This window comes from Passer montanus, unplaced genomic scaffold (genome assembly GCF_014805655.1).
Source record: "Passer montanus isolate IOZ18808 unplaced genomic scaffold, ASM1480565v1 scaffold17, whole genome shotgun sequence".
Classification (NCBI taxonomy): Eukaryota; Metazoa; Chordata; class Aves; order Passeriformes; family Passeridae; genus Passer; species Passer montanus.
Genome location: NW_024364270.1, coordinates 14,216,383 through 14,238,609, shown reverse-complemented (window position 1 = coordinate 14,238,609; position 22,227 = coordinate 14,216,383). Strand labels below are relative to the sequence as shown.

The window sequence follows — 22,227 nt, the reverse complement described above, 5'->3', positions numbered from 1 at the left end:
CCAAACACACAAGTTTTCAGTTTCCACACAAATCCTAAATAAATCTGGGAGAGATAAATCATTAAATTAATGATTTAGTCTTGGTGGCAAGTTAAGCTTCCCACCAGCCTTTAAGATTAAGGTTTGAGATGACAGAAGGGAAAAAAAAACATTGCATAAAAAATTGCCAAAAATAAGGCTAATATAAGATACAGCAGAAAACCACCTCAGAGAGCCATTCACTGTAAATTATTGTGATTTGGCTGAAATGGCACATCTCAGGATTCAAGATTCTTATGGGCATCTGTGATGCTAAATACCGCACTAATGAAATGGTATTATTGAAGTTCACACTAAAATCTTTGCTTTGCAACTTCTCATTCTCATCTACCCATGAGAAAAGATGCACAAGCATCAGGCTCCACAGGCCAATACACAGATTCTACAAACAAGCATCAGGAGTAAGAATGAATTTCAGTTCCACTAAGAGGCCACAATGTGATACAAGTCAAATTACAGTCATGATGTTGAAAAATATATGTTACAATTTCTTTTAACTGGGTGCAGACTTCAGATTCTCGATATGTCTTGTTTTCAAACAGCCCTTGGTGCTGCAAACTTTAATTACTGCATACAGCCATAGAGTGAAGTCAACTATTCATAAGATTTCTTCCACTTGTAATTTTCCCCCTCACCCCAAAATGACTAATCAAAACCCAGCAGAATTCTCCATTCTAAAAGAAACTGTGTAAGAGTAATCAATACCTTTTTTTGTGAAAAAAGAGCACTGATTGAGTCAGTATCTCAAACAGATAAATTAAGCTGAAATATTTATGACTATGAAAGAAAAATCACTGTGTTACTCCAGTGAAGATTTACAAATACTCTCTACTTAGTGATCCAATAGCATGAATAAAGCTCTTCCATTTGAAACACGCTGCTTTTGGTTAGTAATTTCTAAATTCCTATAGCACAGAAGTCTGCTGTAGACTCTTCATTACACAATCAATTCTGATTGAAGAGCTGATATTCCAGTCAAATTCTTTTCCTACAGAGCTAACATTCACCATACTGCAGTTTAAAAAGCTGTGAGTAAGACAACTTTTACTAACAATCTAAACAATGAAAATGTCTATTACACTTGAACCTGCCTAAGGAGCCTTTATTTGCAAGACAGACTTCCAGCCCTCAGGAATGAATAAGGCTCATTATCTATTGGCTATAATATTTTTATTTGCATTTAACACATTATTTTCAGGAAAAAAAAGAATTGCACATCAGTACTGAGATGCAATTCACAGGCTCTGTGATCAGTGAGCTCAGTGGGACAGCTATTTAGCCTAACAAGAAGGTACCACTTCCAACAGCACTCTCCATTTTAATGCATTGGTTCAATATTGATTTAAAATGAAGATGGGCTACCTAATCAGCAGCACCACTGCTTGAAATATTAGGGTTTACCTTGCTTTTTTCCCATCCAGCCTCTGAATGAGGCTAATGTTTATTACCCAAAGGGGTCCATAAAAACAAACCAGCATGACTACAGACTAAGACTGTAACTGCTAGTGGTTCTTAAGGTGGAAGAGGACACCAGTTCTACTCAAGAAGGGAGTCAAAAAATAAAACAATGTTGGCTGGCAATAAGATTATTGTAAACAGATGAATTACTTCCTCTACACAAAGAAGCCTCAGTTTAATCTGCTGCCCTGTTGTCCCTCTGAGTGGTAATTGGGGAACTCTTTCCTCTGTGTTGTGTTTCTGGAACACATCACTGGAAGGAAATTAGATATTTTAGCCCTAACATTTAACTTCCCTCTACTGAAACTTTCCCAAGTGACAAGCCTCCTGATGTACAGCAAATAGTATGCTACTTTTGTGGAAGTTTCTGTATAGAAAAAAGGAAAGGCTCAGCTCTGAATGGGTCTGTGCAGCTGCACAAGCTGTTGATCCCCTGCTTATTCTGCTCCCCTTAGCCACTACCTGCACTGTCACTCACTAACTTCATGTCAGGGTTCTCCTGCAGAGTCTGCCAATCAGTCTTTTTGACATGGGCTACACTAAGCCCAGCTTTTTGAGACCTGATCAGGATTTGTATCCAGCTCTCCAACCAGAGAGACTGAAGAATCATTCCCTCCACACCAATCAGTGAGAGAGAGAGCAAGCTGTCTGAAGTACAAAAGGCAGCACAATTACCCGAAATCTGAGTCTGCACCATCTGGAGTCATGTGTTCTGGGTCTGTGCCATTTTCTAATATAGGAGGCGTTTTCCTGTGTTCCATTGTTAAACCGTTGGCCGATTTACTTGAACTCTGTAATGATGGCCAGGCATCTTTGTTATTACTGTTGGGTCTGGAAAAAGGCAAGAGTAAAATAAAATAAAAAATAGAAGAGTTCAAGTTATGAAGAAAGTGTTTTAAAAATTGTAAACACTGGGGAAATAAATCTTTGTGCCAGACAATCCATAAGAATAGATTTATCTGGATATTATTTCTCAGATTTTAAAAGGTGATGACATAAAAAAATAAGTGGGACAGGGTAGAGAGAAAACGAGAGGGAATTCTGTTTTCTTTACTGAATAGATAGCTGCTTTGCCAATCCTAAAGACCAAACTTGCCTGTTTGAGGAAGAGGAAAAAAATGTAAATAAAAATTAAAAATGCCATCAATAGTTCAAGTGTCCAGACCTCTGCATACCTCATTCAGTATTAGCTGCTTTAGCCCATAACTATTTTAAGTTCTCTAAGTCATGAGCTAAGTAATACTTTTTTAGTATATGTTTTATATTCCAGGTCCTATCAAGCCTTGCCACAACAGATGAAGTTTTATGTTTTACATAGAGGAGTCCACAGAGGAGTCCACAGCTTTACTAAGAGATCATGAGACCAGCCAGACAAACACATTGTTCAAGTTACTGCTCCCTTCATTTCTAGTTTAAAGCCATAATTACTTCCCTTTTATAAAGTAATACTAAATTTCAGAGTGCACATTAGAACTGAAAAAGTTCAAGAGAGGACTCAAAGCCCAAGTTTTTGCTGTAAATAGTTACCTTCTGTACAAATTTAAGCAAAATGGAATATAGTCTATAACCAAATGGATTCAAATACAGCATTGTCTGTCAACCCTCAACCTTTTTGCAGAAGACCTTCTGTGTTCTCAAGTTCTTCTACATTACCTGTAGCTTTTCATTTGCTTCTATGGTTTTAATATTCAAGTCCTGTCTTCATAAGAAAGCAGGTTTCATCAAAAAAAAATTTTAACATCTATGTCCTTCCTGATGCTTCCTTACGTCAGTATGTTGTTTTAGATGGTCCAACATTTACTCTACATCTTTAGGTCAATTTACTAATCTCGCGGTAAGAATCTGGAAATTTCAGTAACTTCTTATAGCAACACATATGCTTCCTACTTCTACTCAGATAAAATTAGTAACAGTAGCTCCCCTTGAATCTCAGTATTTTAAGATTTGCTATTCTGTATCCCTCTTTTCTCAACTACGTATACAATATGTACATAGATGAGTACCTTGACCTAATCTACAGATCTCATCTTGGCTTTGCTCACATTTGGACTAAATGGGAACTAATGAGTTGATCAGATACAGAACATCAGGGAATGAAGAGACAGCTGCAGCATATCTGTCATTTAATAGTCATATGGTACAAAAATGAACTGGCATCTAGATTATCAATTGTCAATCCATTTATTTTAAATATCCAAATGTATGTTCACTGTTGTGCAAAGCCACCTCTACACTAAAACAAACTTTAAAATGACAGTTGAAAGTCCATTTTGCATCCAAGGAAAAAGGGAAAGAAACAAATTGGTGTGTGTTTTGAGGTGGGGGGTTTTGTGTGTAGTTTTTGTTTTTGGAGGTTTTTTTGAGGTTTTTTTGTTTGGTTTGTTTTTGTTTTAGTTAAGTTCAGGCTGCATGTCTCTGAAGGGCTGTTCTCTAAAAGATCAGTATGTGCTTAATAACTGGTTCTTCCTGTAGCATAAGAAAACATTAATTTCAGTTCTTCAGAAAAATGTCATCAAGAAAATAAAAAAAGCTTGATCTGTTTTAAATGTGGAATATATCTCCAGTTTTAAGAGAACACAGTCACCATGACTATCAAGTAACATAGCAGGAGATGAGTACACAGAGAGGCCCTAAGGGATTTTGACAGTTGTCTTCAGCAGGAAGAAAAGGTCTGCAAGCAGGACCTTTCAAATTAAAACAATTGTAGAAAAATACTTATCAGAGTTTAACAAACTCTTTTCTACTGCTCAATATTTATAATTAAAGTTAATTATAAGTTATTTATAATTAGAGCTCAACTTCTGCTGCATTCTGTTATGAAACAGAAATTCTGCACCCCAGAAACACAAGAACTACTTCGGAATTGCAAGAGGCTGCGACAAACTGCTAGAAATATGAATATCCTATCAATGAATCCTACAAAAACAATCCTACAAGAATCCAACTGGGTAGAAACTGTGAAAGACCAATGTGCATTCACCAGTGCAAAAGCTACACTAAAACACGCCCAAATCCCAGCTGCAGGAAATTCACTTTGCAACTCTAAAGGTGGTACCTAGGCATTAGCAAAGAACAGAGTCTGAGCTGTGATTATGCTGTTCAACTGACAAGAGAAATTACCTCCAGAAATTACCATTTGCTGCCTTTAGAGTTACATGCCATTTTTTCCTTAAGTGCTAAATGTTAGCACCGCAGACTGGCCAAGCTCCAACTCCTAATTGCTTCCTAAAGGCATAAAAGTTTGCTGCAGTTGCATTCTTCCCGCATTGGTATAATTTATTTTGCTGGGATCTACGCAGATTCCAAATTAAAATTAGTTCAGATTTCAAACATAAAATAATGAATAACCAAGTTTAAGAAATGGTGTATTTGTTTTGCTTGCTGCACTGTACCTTTGAAGTCAATATTGAACCAGTGCCTGAGAAGTAAGAAGCAGCTCTGTCCTTAAGAAAAAAGATCCCTCTGGAAGCCCTGACCACTTGCAGTCAAAGTGCATATAAAAAAAAAGTGCAAAGGCAGTGAAACTGCCTTCAGAAATTAAACAGTCCCAGTATACCAACTGGAATACCAGTTCTCAGAATTGTCTTCTGCTCATTCAAGACCCATTGATAGTATTTTAGATACAGTACCCACTGTCTTGCTTAGAGGTCTGTACAGTGATGCTGCCACTGGCAAAGTATTGTCAGAAAAATTCAGTAGTGCATGAACTGGCACACAACACAAACCCTGAACACAAGGCCAAGGTTCATATGAAGTGCAATCTAACTTTCACATTTCGCTCTGCCCATCTCCTTTATCTAACCCCCTACAAAAAGGAGTGGAAAAAATTGTCAACAGTTTTTATTTCTTTATCTTACATGTGATATTTGAATGAATAATCAAGGACTGGTAACCTCAGACTTTCGTTTATCTTTGTGTGACTATATACTAATATAGACAGAAATCTTTTCATAACTTACTGAACCAACTGCATCAACATAACATTATTTTAGCAAGTTATATATATATATACATATCTGAAGTTAGAATGTGTTCCTGAACCAACTGCATCAACATAACATTATTCTAGTTATATCTATATATACATATCTGAAGTTAGAACATAGTAAAAAATATATGGACTGCATTATAAATCATGATGTAAAAGACATACTAAGGTTATATGGTATTTCAGTTACAAAAATATAGACTGCATTCATAATGACACTATACCAAGAAAGCAGACATCTGGTCTTTAACAAATACATTTGGTTTTGCAAATATAAAATAAAAGGTCTTCTTTCAGAATACCTTGTTCTGAACCCAAGAAAGCAGACATCTGGTCATTAACAAATACATTTGGTTTTGCAAATATAAAAGGTCTTCTTTCAGAATACTTTGTTCTGAAGTACTGATCCAAATGCAGAAACATGTTTCTTTCCAAAGATACACATTCTGTTTTACAACAAAGTGGTGCATGTGTCCTGGTTCTGGCCAGGAGAGGGTTTATTTCTGCAGTAGCCAGGAAGGGGCATGGCTAGGACAATCAATTCCATACCACCTTAAGTAATTTTCTGGGGAAGGGCTCTCTTATGGGTCAGCAGGGCCTAGCAGAGGAAGTGGTCAGTACTGCTGGGTGCTTCTATGGGGTGAGCAATCACTTGTGAATCATTGGACTCTTTCTTGTACCCTCTTTCATTTGTATTGTTGCTGTTATTGTTTTCTTATCTCACTGCTGTTTCCAGTAAGTTGTTCTGATTTTTACCTTCTGTGCCTCCAATTCTCCTCTCCTGCCTGGTACAGGGGAGGGCAAGGGGGAGGAATGTGGAGCGGCTTCAGAGAGAACATTCTAAATTGGAGAATATCACTCCTAAACAACATGTCTCTCCACAGCGAAAACCTATCCGATTTTATCATATAATAGGTATTAAAAACAGTAATTTGGGGAATGAAATAGGAATAAATAAACGTTTTCTTTGGAATAACCAGGCAGTCCAGCATCCGTACTTACGCATCGTACCTCTGCAGTGCTGTCACTTTGTTCTTGTTCTTGTCAACTGTACCCGTAGATAATTGGAGAAAGTTGGGGTTTAGTTTATATAATTCTTGCAGTAGTTTCTGTTCATATTCCTGATGCTTACCCGCCTAAGGAAAGAGAAACTCACAATGAATGAATACTGGTATAATAGATACATTTATAGTATGCCCACATATATGTCCCAAAGCTTAGTAGTTTAGCCTTTACAACTTATCAGCTCACTCCTGTCAAACTCAAAACAGTGCTTCTCACTCTCAGCACAGATGTAATCTCAACAGCTCTAAAGCTTGCCTAAAAATCACCTATTCATAGTATTTATAAAGTTTTGAGACTTCTAAAGCAGAAAAGCACCTTACTACCTTATTAGAGATTGCTCCTCAGTTCTAATCAACAGCTTAACAAACATACCACAGAAATCACAAACACTGACATCTCCAAGGCAGTCTGCATTTCATACTCTAACCATATGAAGCTTTTCAGAAGATGGGAAGGAACAAAAAGTTCCTTTCAAACAAAAATGAAAGTAATTTTATATTGGCTTAATAAAACAGCTGAGGTGTATGACATGACAAGCAGCATATTCTAAGAAATAATGGATAAATAGTTCTTTTCAATAACTGAAATATTCTTTCAGCTAATTGAATCAATTGAGAACAATTTCTTGCTTTCAGAAATTGTGGAGGTCCAATTCAACTCCAGAGTACCAGAATATGGCAAGTGAAGGAAGAGAGTATTTTTCAGTTTAGCCTGCAAATAACATTCTGTGGCTTAATATAAAAAACAAAACCAGCAAGATCTACTCCTATCCCCAACACTTAAAGTAACATCTGAAATTCAATGTGAGCATTCATGGTTTTTTAGGTTGTTACAACACTCCAACCTAAGAATCACTACTTGCAAGTTAAGTATTGTTATAGTTCAACTGAGATACAAAATAAACAGTGAATTTGAAGTTGTTAATAGCTTCTCTACCATTGCCAGATACTAGAAGATGTCCTCTAGCAAAGGAAACAAGTGCCAAGATTTATGGTCAGGTTTTCTAAATCTTAAGTCTGAAACACCAAAGTTATTATCTACCACATCATCAGGATTGATTTAGAAGCTCTCACACTATTTGTACATATAAAATCTAACTCCTTTTAACAGTAATTAATTCCTTACTATTTTGTTGGAACAAAAATTGAATTAATGCACAGGCAATGTGGACATACCCCTAGAAAAAATTTACACCCTAAAAGAAAAACATAACTTTAAAATAAAATTAGCATGAATAGACAAAATAAATTTAAAAAATAGTACTGTTGATAAACTACACTCTTATGGGTGCCCGCAGAAGGCCAACTGCATATCTCACTGGAATACTTCAGGTCAAACCCCATCAATGAGTCCATTCTTTTGCTACTTAATTCTCCAGTTCTCCATTACTGATTGATCCTGAAAGTGTCCTTATGTAGTCAACTTATACACCTCTCAAGAAGGATGGAAACATCTGGTGCATGCATCACCTCACCCACTTTGTCAGTGTCTACACCCAAGCTGCTACCTATAGTAGGAAAAAGCGTGTTTCTACAGTATGGCTCACCTAAATGCAAACCTGAGATATTCTGCACCCTGGAAATGTTGCTTTCACCATCCACTAGGACTGGAGCAACCAGGCTGATGCACAGATTTGCACAATTAAAAATTTGCAAACATTAAGCAGCTGAGTAAGAAGAAACCTCTCTGGATCTCTCAACTTGCTTCAGTGTCTAAACACTGAATATCACAGCCATGTACATCAGAGATCAGTCTTAAGTTCATTTACTTGCCACACAAATGCAAGAAAGAAAGAAGATTAAAATCCTATATAGAAGCTTGCAGTAATTGTATTTTATTTATAGCAGACAATCCAGAGGCCAAACTTGGCATTTCCAACCCACCTAAAATTCCCTTCTTGGACTTCCTGGTAGACTTCCTGGAGTTCTACCAATTCTTTTTATTTTGCCACTATATTTAGATCTATTAATTATTTAACCTAGAATACAAATCATCCATTGACAATTTTTTAAAAGAATACAGAGTCAAATCTGAAACAATGAACATTCAATCTCATTAAATGGATCTGGAAATTCACTGACACACAAATGCAGAAAAGCTGGCACACCAAAAGAACAATGTACTTAGCAGGTGTGTAATTTCCAATTACTTTTAAGAAAGCAATATGAAATTCAAAAAAAGTTTAACCAATATAACAAGAAACAGGGAAGGAAGATTCATGTAATTCACCAAGATGATGTAAAATCCACTCGACTTCTGAAGAAACTCACACACAAAAATTAAATCCTAACCGAGGTACATAGCCTATCAATTTAACTAGCAGCCAGGCCAGAGGATTGACAACTGCCACTGACTTCTACAGAAAGGGCTGTAGAAAAGATTCTGTGAACTACAGGCTGCTAAGTAAACCTCCATCCTTCCAAAGATTACAAGGTAATAATAATAATAATTTTTAAAAATGGAAGTTCATGGATAAACACAAGCCAGTGGGATTGAATCTGAATATCTTTTGTAAAGGGAAGCCCTGCTTCACTAACATCAGTTCTTCACAGAGTCAGTAAGCATAAATAGAGAGGCTCCACAAAACTTTGAAAGAAGACGTTTTTGATGAAGTTTCACACCAATTATTTATTAATCTGCCATGGAAGAGTGTGAATTGAAGATGGTTCAAAGTATAGCTCTCAGGGTGCAGAAGCAAGCAATGAGGACTCATGACTGGCATCAGTTCTATGCAACACCATCAGCATGCATGAGAAAGGACTTAAAAGCAAGTTCTTTGCTGGCAATATCAAGCCTTTCAGGTAATAAACTCACATGTTGATAATGAGAAGCTCCAAAAAATCCCACAGAAATCAGTAAATAAGCAAATGGTGGCAAATAAGCTTCACCACGGATATGTCACATGCATGGTCTAGACCATAGTAAAAGCAGTCTAGACCACAGTAACCCACTCCTGATCTGTGAACTGGCTGTTACAGCTCAGAGAAAAGATGCTGAAATTACTGCCAACAGACCTCTGAAACTGTTAGTTGATTATGCACTAGCCACAAAAGATGTGCTGGGCATCACTAAGAAGGCCACTTCAAATAAACTAAAACAAAATTTAAAAAGCATGTGTCACACTACATATAACACCGAAAACTGATAAACTAAACTTGGTGTCACCCACATCATGCATATGAGCTCTCCATCTCAAGGAGGACACAGCTAGAAAATAGAGAGAAGGGCAGCAGACACTGCAGAAATGGAGGAACTGCTTAAAAAAGAAGTTTAAAAGACCAGAAACTATGATTTGGAGAGAAAGCTGGGAGAGACTAGATCAAGTTTTGCCATACCACAAAGGCAATGGATAAGGTGAACAAGGGGATGTGCTTTCAGGAAGCATGACAAAGCCAAGATTAAGGGACACTTGACAAAACTAACCAGTTCACGGTTTAACACAGGCAAAAGAAAGCACTTTACAAAATAATGAATGAATTTCTGGAGCTTGCTGCCACAAAAGACTAAAGTATTGACAGGTTCAAAATGGATTAAACAAATTCGTGGCTGACAGGTCTATAAACAACTAAAAAGACTAGATAGGAACATGCCCTCAAACATGGATATGTAACAGATCTAGGTGGTAGGAGAAATACAGGAAAACATACATGGAAGGTGGCCTGGTTTGTCCTTGAATTTCTCCTTCTCCTTTCAGCAATTATCTGCTGAAAACCTCAGAAATAATTTGTGGAAAGTATTAAATAGATATAGACAGACTTCTTTGTTCTTCAGCTTACACCAGCCTAACACAAAAATTTCTACTAGAACAACATTTGTGCTGAGAACTAAGGGTGGGGACCCTCTGCTTCATGGACAGACCACATGCAAAAATGACAGCATGGATGGAACGTTGGCAGACTTAAGTTTAACTGCTTTACCACACCTCATGTACAAGAAGGATGGAGACAGACCAAAGGACCTCAGAATGCACTACATTTGAGACAGTAAAGCTATCCATTTACTTGGTTCCCTACACTAGACAATAGGCATTTTGATGTTGAGATAGTAAAAAAAAAATCCCAGCACCATTTTTTATGTGCTATTATAGTAACTCTCAACACTTTATTTGCAAATGGTTTCTAAACACCTCACAGGCCAGGAGGGTTACTGGGATTCAGACAGCATGGTCAGTCACACCACAAGAGTCAATCCATGAGAACTGTCCACACACCAATTTTACAACAAAACCCAGATCTGAACTAACTTCTTCTCCAGAGATCTATAATGACACTACCTTACTTTAGTATGAAAAAAGGAAAAGTAGTTAGTTCAGGTTGTTTAAATCCCTGGCTAAGAGTTTATCTCCAACTTTTTGACTCATGAACACTCATCAGACTTCTCAGAATTCAAAAACAGCATGCAACTGAGCTCATTGTTCTTTGCAATATCCAACCTTTTGGATTTCAAAATTCATCGCTGCCATAGCATTCAGCAAACACATGACAGATATTAGACTAAATCATAGACAATAAGACATATGTAGCACATTTCATGTGTTTCCCATTCACTACACTTACCTGCATTTCTTCTTTTGTGAAACTGGCTGCTTCATCACCTAGCTCATGTAGATACATGCAGTCTGGTTTTGGACACTGCATATTTTTTAGAAAATAACTGCAATATTTTGTTGTACCTAATGATGCCTGAAGGAAAAAAAAAAGTACTAGAGGTTAAGAATGCCTTTAACCATATAAGATAAAGTTATATCTAAAAAAAATTACCTCAAGATTTGAAATTCTATTATAATGCATTTTTTATGCAGATGGAATAAATAGTCCATTTGTAAGAAAAATATATGTTGTTGAGGATTAGATAATTAGGATGCATTTTTATTTTCATCTAATCTAAATAAATGCCTAAGTAAGAGCTTCAGTAAATATCTGCATAATCATAAGGAGACATGTAGCAGGGTCAGGAAATGAATAGTAACTAGATTTTCTATCACCACCAATTTGGCCAAATCAGCCTGAACACCTGTTTAATCAAAAAACTTTGATTTCCCAGGGAGCTTTGGAAAGGTGAGGTGTACGGACTACAGAAATGTTCTGTAAAAGCTAACAGTGGGTTTTCTCATTGTACTATTATGCTATACAACAAAAAAGCCACTATGAGCATGGGGAGGAGGTACATATGTTTGCCTCAAACATTGTTTTAAGAAGTTATCTGCTAACCCACCAAAACACTGCTGGCTGGATGCTCACTGAACTTCCATTTTGAGATTAATACCAGGAAAAGAAGTCAGAAGCCAATGCACTGGACATTCTTGTTCAGCAACACAAGCATACCCATACAAACAAAATTGTATGCTAAGCCCTAATATTAATGTTCTAGAACATACATGCAAGAACACACACATATTACCACCTTAAGTGTTCTGCCGTCTACCACCACGTTGTTGACGCACTGTATGGCTCTGAGGGCATCTTCTGACCGGATGTAGGTTACATACGCACTGGCACTTGGACCCTAGGAAGAGAACACACACTATTTACTTGCTTTTCTTTCCTTCCCCAGACAGACCTGATCATTAAGTCACCTTTTCAGACAATCACTTAATCAACTGGTATATTCAGAGTTTGATGTTTTTAATAAGAAACTGACAAAAAAGTGTAGAAGCCATAAAAACTCCTATGTGATGCATAAAGAACGAAGTAAAAAGGAAACGCATCAGTATGTTGCATTAATGTTCTAAAAATACTTAAAAGACATTTTATCCCCAAAATGTAGATTAGTGATTAAATGCCATATTGCTGTTTCTTTAAAGTTTCTCATCCTGTCTCCCAATTTTCAATCTTTCTATGTTGCATTTTGCATCCAGCTCTGAGAGTCTGGCTGGAAAATGCCTAAGTAACTTAATGGCAATTTGATTCTTGCAAGGCCTTTTTTTTCTTTTTACACTCTTACCTATTGCTTAATCAGAAATAGGGAGCCCTAGAATCACTCTGCACACATGTATTCTCTAAAGGAATTAAAATTTAAAAATTACAAAGACCTTTGACCTACCTGTGAGCCTGCATATGATGTGCTGTTATTAATGACAACTTTATGTATTTTACCAAACTTCCCAAAATATTCTGGTCGTTTTAAAACCTACAAGAAAAGAAAGATCAAGTGGTAAAGTTATAATTCATTCAGAGGTGTACTTATTCTTCTGTGAAACTGTGCAGCTAAAACCTTTAACCAATAAAAACCAGGTCTCTCCTAAAACAAGAGCACAAAGATTTAAATTTGTTTTCCCACATAAAAACATGGTTACTTGCAATACAAAGTATATTGTCACTGCAGAACTTTAATGACAAATATCCCACATTTCATGTTGTATTTTAAAAAATTCTTTCAGTACTCTGATTACCCAAATCCCACCCTGGCAAAATATATCCCATTCAGCATAAGAAGTTCCTGTAGATACCTGTTTTATAATTTGATTTAAAAAATAAAATCACATTCTTGCTTCCAAATAACCATACACCTTAAATTTGCATTCAGCTATATTAATTACTGGGTACAAAATGCTGAATCCTGACTGCCATGCCCCATGCTCCAAAGAAAAAGGGAGTAAATCAATTAGCTGCCTTAAACCAAGATAACCTCAAGTTTTCAAAAGACTAGACTAAGTAAAGGAAGACAATAAAGGAAAATTTCCAGGGATAAGAAAAAACATTTCAGAATGTTGAAATGAATGTGTGATTATCACATCCATAAAGGAAAAAGAAATAATCATCTTGCCCTGTCAGGAATCGGTTAATGCTAACACACCATTTAGGGACCCTATGCAAATCAAGAACATCACCAGCACATTAAGCAACTCTGCTGCCTAACCATTACCTGTGTGCCAATGAAACTGGCAACGTATTCGACACATTTACACCAAAAGCCTTTTTTTCCATTCCTGTGACGGAAGAAGGTACTAAAGTACTTACTCAGACTGAAGCCAGACAAAGTAAGGGCATATCTAGCTCTAGATAATAACCTGAGAGATTATAAAGGAAGATTTGTTTCCTCTGCTCCATCTTCATATTAGCACTGGATAGTGCAAACGAACTGTACTGATCCAAGAACTAAAGTATCCCTCTCTCCCTTCCCAAGTGAGCATCAATGCCTTCAAGAACTAACAGCATCACACTGGGAACATCCCAAAGAACTACAGGGTATGTTGTACAGACAACCAGTCATTCATTCACTGGTCTCTTCTGACTGCTCTTCATTTGGTCTACACCCTCTTGAAACATACTACACCCACCCTGAAGGCATCATTCCAGAAGAGAATGACAATCCTAAAGAAACTTCCCTTTTACCTAAGCATATTGTAGATTACACTCCTGCTACAATATGACAGCATAGCCTTCACAATTCTCCTAAGAGCATGCCAACACAAGAGGATCCACCTGTACTCCATTATGATCCAAGACCTATTTCCAGAAACAGCACACAGCAGCCAAGCTCCTATTCCAAATAATCTCAATTTATGAAGGAGTTTTTTGCCCGTTTAAGTAGAAAACTTGAATGTACTGTATACTTCTTTTAGCTCATCTCTCTCAGGCTAGACTTCTTGAAGATCAAGTCACCTTGTGCTGTATGCAACATTCAGTAAGTACACACTATTTGCTGGTATGTCATTGAGAATACTGCTACCAATACACGTAGTACAGCACATTCCCACTCCCCAAATAAATCCATTCCTAGTTACTTCAAGTATTCAGTGTAAAATTATCTGAGGTGTAAAAAAAAAAAAAGAAATCAACTGTATTGACAACAGTTTCTCTTAAATACAAATCCTCCATCTGTCAAAGAAATTGCATTTCAATAATGAATTCATATTGCATTTTTCAATGATAAATAGCCTCAAGCCAGTGCTGACAGTTGCTTGCAAATACTTGCTGCTATATTTCAGTACTTACTTAAGTGTTCTATGCCAGATCAGTTTTAATTTTATTTTTTTCTCTTCTTATCCTACCTTTTTTTCCTCTCCTTCACTAAAAACAGCTTTTTACACTAGTTCTTTACCAGTTTAGCAAAATACAGACTGTACTCTGAGACCTCAGAAACAGACACTTCTGCTTGAGACTTCTCCAGATAATTTAGTCTGATAAACTGAATTCAACCTGGCACTGTGATTTTGAAGACATCTATGTTACCCTGTAGTACATTTCCTCCATATTCTAATTCAAGATACTTTTATGCATTAGCACTTACTCCACTGGTCACCTGCACCTATGACTGATGATGGAAGTAAATAAAGCATTTTAAATATAATAAGTTTTCTCAAATGAAAACCTTATTTTTAATGATGCAGAGTAGTAGGCCAACTTCTTCTGGGGTCTTCCTCTTATTAACTTTTCCCCCATAACAATTATGTCCTTAAGAAGTTGTGGTTCTTCCTAGTATATACTTCCAAGTGTTGCCTTTTTTCTTCTGTCCCTACAGGTTTGTGTGATACTGTATATCAGTTTCTTTGTAATCCAACCAAGTTCCCATTTTAGAATTGGTGATTCACAACATAGCTGTATAGTGCCGGCAGATCCAACCAAGGAAAATGAGTACCTGACAAGTCCTTATGCTTATTTTAACCTTAAAACCAAGCTCCCATTATTAAACATAGATCAACTTCCCCCCCACACACAATGTCCCCACCTCCCCCCCCCCAAAAAAAAAATCACAGACACCTGTACTCCCTAGAACAGAGACAAACACTTATTGAGGTTATTATGGAGCAGGAAGCTAAGGTCCCTTAAGAAATGGGGGTATCAGAGCAGTGAACCTTTTCAACACAGCTTCATTTTGTACCCTTCAGGGAAACACAAGGGTACTCCAATGTTTCATGGCAACAAGTTAAGAGCAAGACCTGCAAGTGTGAACTGCTCACCTCTGGATCTGCTAGGCGCTGAGATAGCCCTACCACGAAGACAAGGTTCTTCTGTACAACCCGTACACTGGCCAAATGTTTGCGATTCTCTGATATCTTCTGTTTCCTCTCATTTTGTTTCTGTTTCTTTTCATTTTTTATCCTCTGCAGCTCTTCCTGGGAGAGTGGTTTGTACACTGCTGGATCTTCTGGATATGGCTAAACATAACAAACAGCATTAAAACCAACCCATGTATGAAACAACACCTTTGAAAACCATTAATCACCATGATTTAATGCAAAAATTTCTTTATTATACTGATCTGATTGTTATGGCCACCCATATTATAGAGGTATACTCAGTCCTTTGGGAAAGGTAAAAACTTCTTGCATATTTTCATGGAATTCTTCTATTTATAGACATAATATTGATTTGGGCAACAACCAAATTCTAACCCAGCTGCCTAGACAATTTGGTAACATTACAAGCAGCTACAACATGACAGCCAACAGATCCTGTTATAATTTCACAAGAAAGAGCTTAGTGTAAGCATGATGAAAGCATGCATTTAATATTTATTTCTGATACAGATCTGGGTACTTAAATGTACTCAAGACATTCAAGCATATTTAAGTATTTCTGAGATAAGAAATTAAAATACAAATGTAGTTTCAGTGGTCCACTAAGTTCAACACAGTAACATCATCATACTACTCAAAGTTTACCTGGTTAATTTCTAGTCAAGAGACAGATTTCAATACAATTAATGACAGTATTCTTGCCATGTTTATGTACCAGTTTGAAATTTGGTCTCTCCATCCCTACAGGCAACTCCCTGTTACAGATAACACTGTATATTTTATGTTTATGTAGCAGTTTGAAATTTGGTCTCTCCATCCCTACAGGGAACTCCTTACAGATAACACTGTATATTTGAATCTCAAAAGTATATAAGGGAAGTACAAGTATCCTCAGAGTTACCTAGAAAGACTTCTCTATTCATGCTATTAAAGCACTATTTTAGCTGGGTCTTGCAGACTACAGTGCACTGTCCTCTGCCCTAGATTACTCCTCAAAGCAGTCCCACATTCCTTACCTGCCCCAGTTTTTTTAGACTGAAAAGTGAGGTTTCACACTGTATACAGAAAACAATGCTAAGCACAAAAACAAGTACACAGAACATATCTCAAACAGAAAGAAGAGTTTCTAAAACCAATAAGTAAAAAATGAGAAGAGTATGGGAGATGTGAATTAAGACAAAGACTTAAGACAAAGAAGCTAAGCTCAAGCTCACCAGTATGTTAAACTAAGGTCTTTGCTTGTACTACCACAACCAAAGGTTTCAGTATGCAAGTCCAACAAAAATGAATTTAACTTTTTCCTGACTAACCTGTGTTAATGACAAGAGTACACAACCAGCTGTCACACTAAATAACCTGAGAAAAATCTACAGCAGATGAAAACGTTTAGGTTAAAAGCATATCTTCCTCATAGTCGCATGATGTTACTCAAAGAACCACCAAGTGCTAAGACCAGACAGTCTTCTGAGTACATGCCCAAACAAATCAAAATCCATTCTTCAGTTTAAAGTTCAGCATTGTTATGCTACATGTGAGATATCTTCTGCAAATATGCTACAGTTGAATTGAGCAGATGGCATCTCACAGTCAAACATCAAGTCCTCTGGAACATGTTTTAGTATCACAAAGGAATTCAAATGCCTATGATACTCTAGCAGTAGCCAAAGGTGTCCTTAACATGAAAACACAGTAAGGACTCAAGTTACCCTTGAAGAACAGTCAAAACCATTATATTTCTCAAAAAGATATTCAGTATTACTCCAATTAGTTATTCATTTAACTCAGAGTTAACACTGAATATGTTATACAGATTTCAGAATGTAATTGATGAACACCAATGACCAACTAGTAAGGACACTTGAGATTTGCAATAGCCAATTATCTTGTGTTTTAACACATCTATATATGAGGAATTCTGAGATGCAGAATAATTTTACACTTAATGAGCTTCTCAAAATCTGTATTAGTCAATCATATAAACTAAAGAATAAAAATGTTGGGTTTTTACAGGAAAGAAAGACTACTCAGGGCAAAAGTGAGTTATCTCAGTTATTGGTGAGTTCAGGCAGGAATGGGAAGAAAAGTGCACCAGTGTAACAGATATAGTTCCAAAAATACAGCTTGCTCTACATCAAGTGATGTCCTATTCACAATCCCATCCACAATCCATTCCTTCAAAGGTTAATTACAACTCCACATCCCATAATATGCAAGGCAAAACTTGCAAGAGTGCTGCTCTCTGGTACCGTGCAAGAAATGCATTAATGGTTTTCAGTAGGTTCAATAAGGCTCCCGAAGGTCCAAGGAAACTACAGCAAACAGTGTTAAAATTCATCAGCTTCTTTCTTGCCAAGTCCAGCCACATTCAGAGCATATTCTCAAGTGAGTAGCAAGTCAGACAGGATATTTCTTCTCTGTACAGCTGTTTGCTGCTGGAGGTCCTGAACATGAATCAGGAAACATCCTGGGTAGCTCAAGCGTAATCCTGAACAGAACATTTATATGTCCAAACAGTATTTTGTATTTCTAGAGGAAAGTATAAAAACTCCTAGTAGGAATACAACTAGACAGCAGCTTCAGAATCAGAGAAAGGGAAATATCTCCATCTCGGCAGAAAGTTTGAGACTAGCAGAACAGGAACTTCAGTATTAAGTAACAGCAGCAATTAGTGTGCCACCATGGATAACCACACTTGTTTGAGCAACAGAATCTTCTGAAGTTCTCACTAGATACTGTAGAGTTGTATTAAATACATGTTTTGTATGTGCATCACGCATATGACATGCTTATAATGCTTCCAAGGAACAGAAATAGTCTGATATGCTGACTTGCAGGACCTAAAAATGAATCTGCACACATCTCTTGAATCCCAAGAATAACCCAAACACAACTGAGATTTTCCTAGGTATGTATCATGTGTGGCATGATAACAAATTAGGAGATATTGCATATTTAAAGAGCGTGGAAGGAAAATAAGCACAGCATCAACATTTCAGAAATTAATTATAAAAAATATAGTATTAGATACCATTTTCCTTTCAAATAAAGGACAAAATCAGTCTACAGATAGAGAAATTATTTCCTTTTCAGAGTCATTGCTACCCACAGTGCTGAAGTTCATGAACTTGGATGATGGTGCAACTATAAACAGGTGCATGCACTGCAGACTGCTGGAACAAGTCTCTGAAAGCCAAGCAAGGTGGATTGACAGCTGGTGTACTTCACAGCACCATTTGGCACGTTGTTTATGCTGTCTAACCCTACAAATCAGAAGTAGAGAGAGGACTATACATATCAGCAGCTCTCAGGTCTTCCAACGACTAAAGTGGAAATGCTACTGACATGCCTACATCTTATTTTTTAAAAAAAATATACTTGCTTAGCATACTGTCTCTAATGCCTTAGCTGACAAAGGATTTGAGATTCAAACAAAGTAGCTACCTCTAGTGGTATCAGCATTGATGTACTTTCAGATGCAAGACATGAGGAGATATCAACATCATTGATTCACTGACTAAGTTCAGCTGATACCTCTCACTTAAATTATACCAACGCTTTTCAGAAAAAAACATCGAGGTTCCCCAAACAAGTGTGCCATCATGGAATATGACCAAATTTTCTCTACACTAAGTGCAAGGTAGTCCCTACAAGAACATCACCAAAAGTTTCAATGTCTTTTTCTTTTTTAGAGAAACAAATCTTGGTTTCTCTAATCAGAGATGGCCCTTGATGAATTCCCAGTCTTCCTGACAAATTTTGTCTTGTTATTTCAGTTTTGTTTCCTTTCAGACATTTTCCCCCCATTTCCCAATTGTTGAAAGCTGATCTGTGATTTATCAAGCACTTTGCTTTTGTCATTCCCAGGTAGGTCACATTCCTTCCACAGAATGGATGCACCAACATTTCCCACTTGTTGTCTTGCTACCAAGTAGGTCCTGAAACAAGAAATACAAAGCAAGTCAATAAGGTTTATGCACGGTATGCACCATTATACTTACATATTTAAAACCAGCAATTTCCTATCTATTTCAAAATATCAATTGTTGCACCAAACGACTCAGTTGTGGGATTAAAAGCATAAGAGGAAACACTGATATTTGGAGACTGTGCATTAAGACTAAATGTTCCTTTTACACAGAAGCAGTAGGAGAAACATGGACAAAGCAAGTTAATTTCTTGATAATACATCTAGCAGTATGCCATTCCCTCCATCTCTAACAAAAGGTGCTAGATCTCTCACAGGAGAGATAAAGATCACTCAGTCAAGGAACTGGAGAAGAAGCCAAAGCCACACCACAGGAACAACTTTGCTCGTTGGTGGAAGAGCAAAGTACTTAAGAAGCATGAACAAGCTAGGCTTTTCTGTTGCTGGATTTAAGAAGTACAGCAACTGACACTAAGGGCTGACAGTAGCATGTTGTATTAAGCAATTCAGACAGTATGTATTATTCACATGGCAAACAGGACCTAGACTGCTGAATTTTACAGAAAGGATAATAGAAATATCCCTGCAAAGAAAAATCACCGGCATTACAATCAGAACCAGCAAGTCTGCTGACATGCAAACCAGCTTCTGGCTACAGAAATCTGTTCTGAAGACAGCATATTTTCATGCTATTTTATCTAGTTAGCAGCTATTTCGCTCACAGTTAAGAAATCAATTAACTGGAAAAAAACAGGAAACCTTGCTTAGTATCTTACAACTGGCTACACCGACAATTCTGAAGGGCATCAGGAACCCAAAGCCAGACAGTTCCATTTTTTTTGAAGTAGGTATTTTTGGTGTTAATGAATTAAATAGAAACAATTTATATTTCTCTAGAAATAAGACTATTTTCCATGTCTATTTCAGAAGATTCAAATGAAGTTTAGAAAATTTTTAACATGTTAATACTAAGACATACCAGTTTCCAATCAGCATTTAAGTTTAATTCACACTAGCATCTTACTAAAGCAAGTGTTTGTGTACTACTATCATTCACAGGAAGAAACTTAAGGCAGACTAAATCAATTGACTGCAACCACATGAACACATTCTGAATTGTACAGATATTAAGCTATGTAACAGTTCAAACATTTAGAAGTACTCTCTCCCAGGCAGAAGAAACCACAAGCTAACATCTTCTCAGTCAGAAGTGAATTAAATAAGCTAATTAAGATAATGGTATATATATATATGCAATCCACAGTTAAGATCTAATAGCATATGTGCCACCACAGCATTTAGCCAAGCTATTTTATTACAGACTTCTCCAAAATCTCCCCCAAACACTTCAACCAAAACCCCTGGACAGGAACTTGTTCACAGCTCCTCTCCATGGAGTAGCGCTCAAATTACTGGGTAAGTCACACTGCATTCAATAACATTGGCATAAATAGCAAATTTCTAGTATGTAATTGTAAATAACATACTCATCCTTGTTTTAATATATGTTTATCCACAGTCCATTTCACAGTAAACATCCTGCACTGGTATACTCATAACAATACTATGGCATACCAATCAAAATCATTGTACCTACTATGAACTTTCCTGCTAAAACTTTGCTGCTTTGCCATGTTCTGTGCTTCAGCATTTTAAGTGGTCACAATCAATGTACACCATAGTAGTTACAAATAGAAAAAAAACGCTCAGATCTTTTTCTGTGCTTCAGCATTTTCAGTGGTCACAATCAATGTACACCATAGTAGTCACAAATAGAAAAAACGCTCAGATCTTACCCCAGAAGTCTTACTATACACAGACAGGGACTACTTAGACACATGCAACACAAACACACTTACCTGGTTCCTTTTGTTGAGCACACTTCAAAAGATGGCTTCTTCCATTATTTAATGCTGTAATTCTGTAGCTCAAGATGATTTATTCCCAAGATCCTCGTGTGGTCTGTGCATCACAATGTCTTTATCTATGCCATGGAAGAAACGTCCTCCTCAGCCAGCCTTCTTCATGCCAACCTCTTACAATCCAGCAATACAGCTCCAAATCCACTCAAGAATATCTTGCAGAAAGTACCAACATAATCCTCATCTGTTATGCAAGACGATGTCTCCTTTTTCTGCAGGAGTGGTCAGTATGATTCACTACAATCACAGCACTTACTCGAGGTTTCCTCATGAAACAGTTTTTCTGAGCAAACTGTATCCAATCAGGCAAAATATTTGCACATCCAACCACAGGGCAGAGTATTCCACATTAAAGAGATCAGCATATTTCGAAGAATTCAGATATCCAAAAACAGTGACTAGCACCATGCTTCTGTGATTCTTCAAATACATTTCACAAACGTGGAAAAACCAACAGGTAAAAAGCAGTGTAACAAATCCAGGAAAACGAAGCGACTTAGACAAGGAAATCCCAGAAATCTCATGTTGCATCAGAAGAGTAGAAATCATCTTGTACTCTGGGAAATTACTATACAGCATGTGTCATCTACAGCAGGTATCCCAAGTGGAAAATGATTTGGCTGATGACATGTGGATCTTCCTTGTAGAACAGGGAGCTCAAATATTGCAGCAAATTTGCAGAATTTTTAAACAAACGTGTTACTGTGGGAGAGCCTTCAGGCTTGCAGAGGCATCCAAATACAGGTGAACAGTAGCAGCTCTAGCATAACCAAAGCCCAAAAGAGCAGCAAGAAAATATGACTGGAAGTGCTTACAAAATACTGTGGCAGTGAATAAAGATAGTGAGACCAAGTAAGATTAATTGGTG

General features: G+C 37.0%; 1 protein-coding gene across 7 annotated transcripts in view; it reads right to left on the bottom strand.

Annotated features, from left to right (window-relative positions):
• CNOT4 (CCR4-NOT transcription complex subunit 4) overlaps positions 1-22,227 on the bottom strand; it is a 76,998-nt gene that overhangs the window by 20,459 nt on the left and 34,312 nt on the right. For 3 of the 7 annotated variants that reach the window (XM_039703959.1, XM_039703963.1, XM_039703960.1), the window contains exons 3-8: positions 15,453-15,650; positions 12,593-12,679; positions 11,954-12,055; positions 11,107-11,232; positions 6,497-6,621; positions 2,173-2,328 (exon numbers count right to left, since the gene is read on the bottom strand). In XM_039703959.1, coding sequence (XP_039559893.1) covers positions 2,173-2,328; positions 6,497-6,621; positions 11,107-11,232; positions 11,954-12,055; positions 12,593-12,679; positions 15,453-15,650 — 794 coding nt within the window. Of the gene's footprint in view, positions 1-2,172; positions 2,329-6,487; positions 6,622-11,106; positions 11,233-11,953; positions 12,056-12,592; positions 12,680-15,452; positions 15,651-22,227 lie in introns of all 7 variants that reach the window. The other 4 variants (XM_039703961.1, XM_039703965.1, XM_039703962.1 and 1 more) reach the window with 2 other exon arrangements.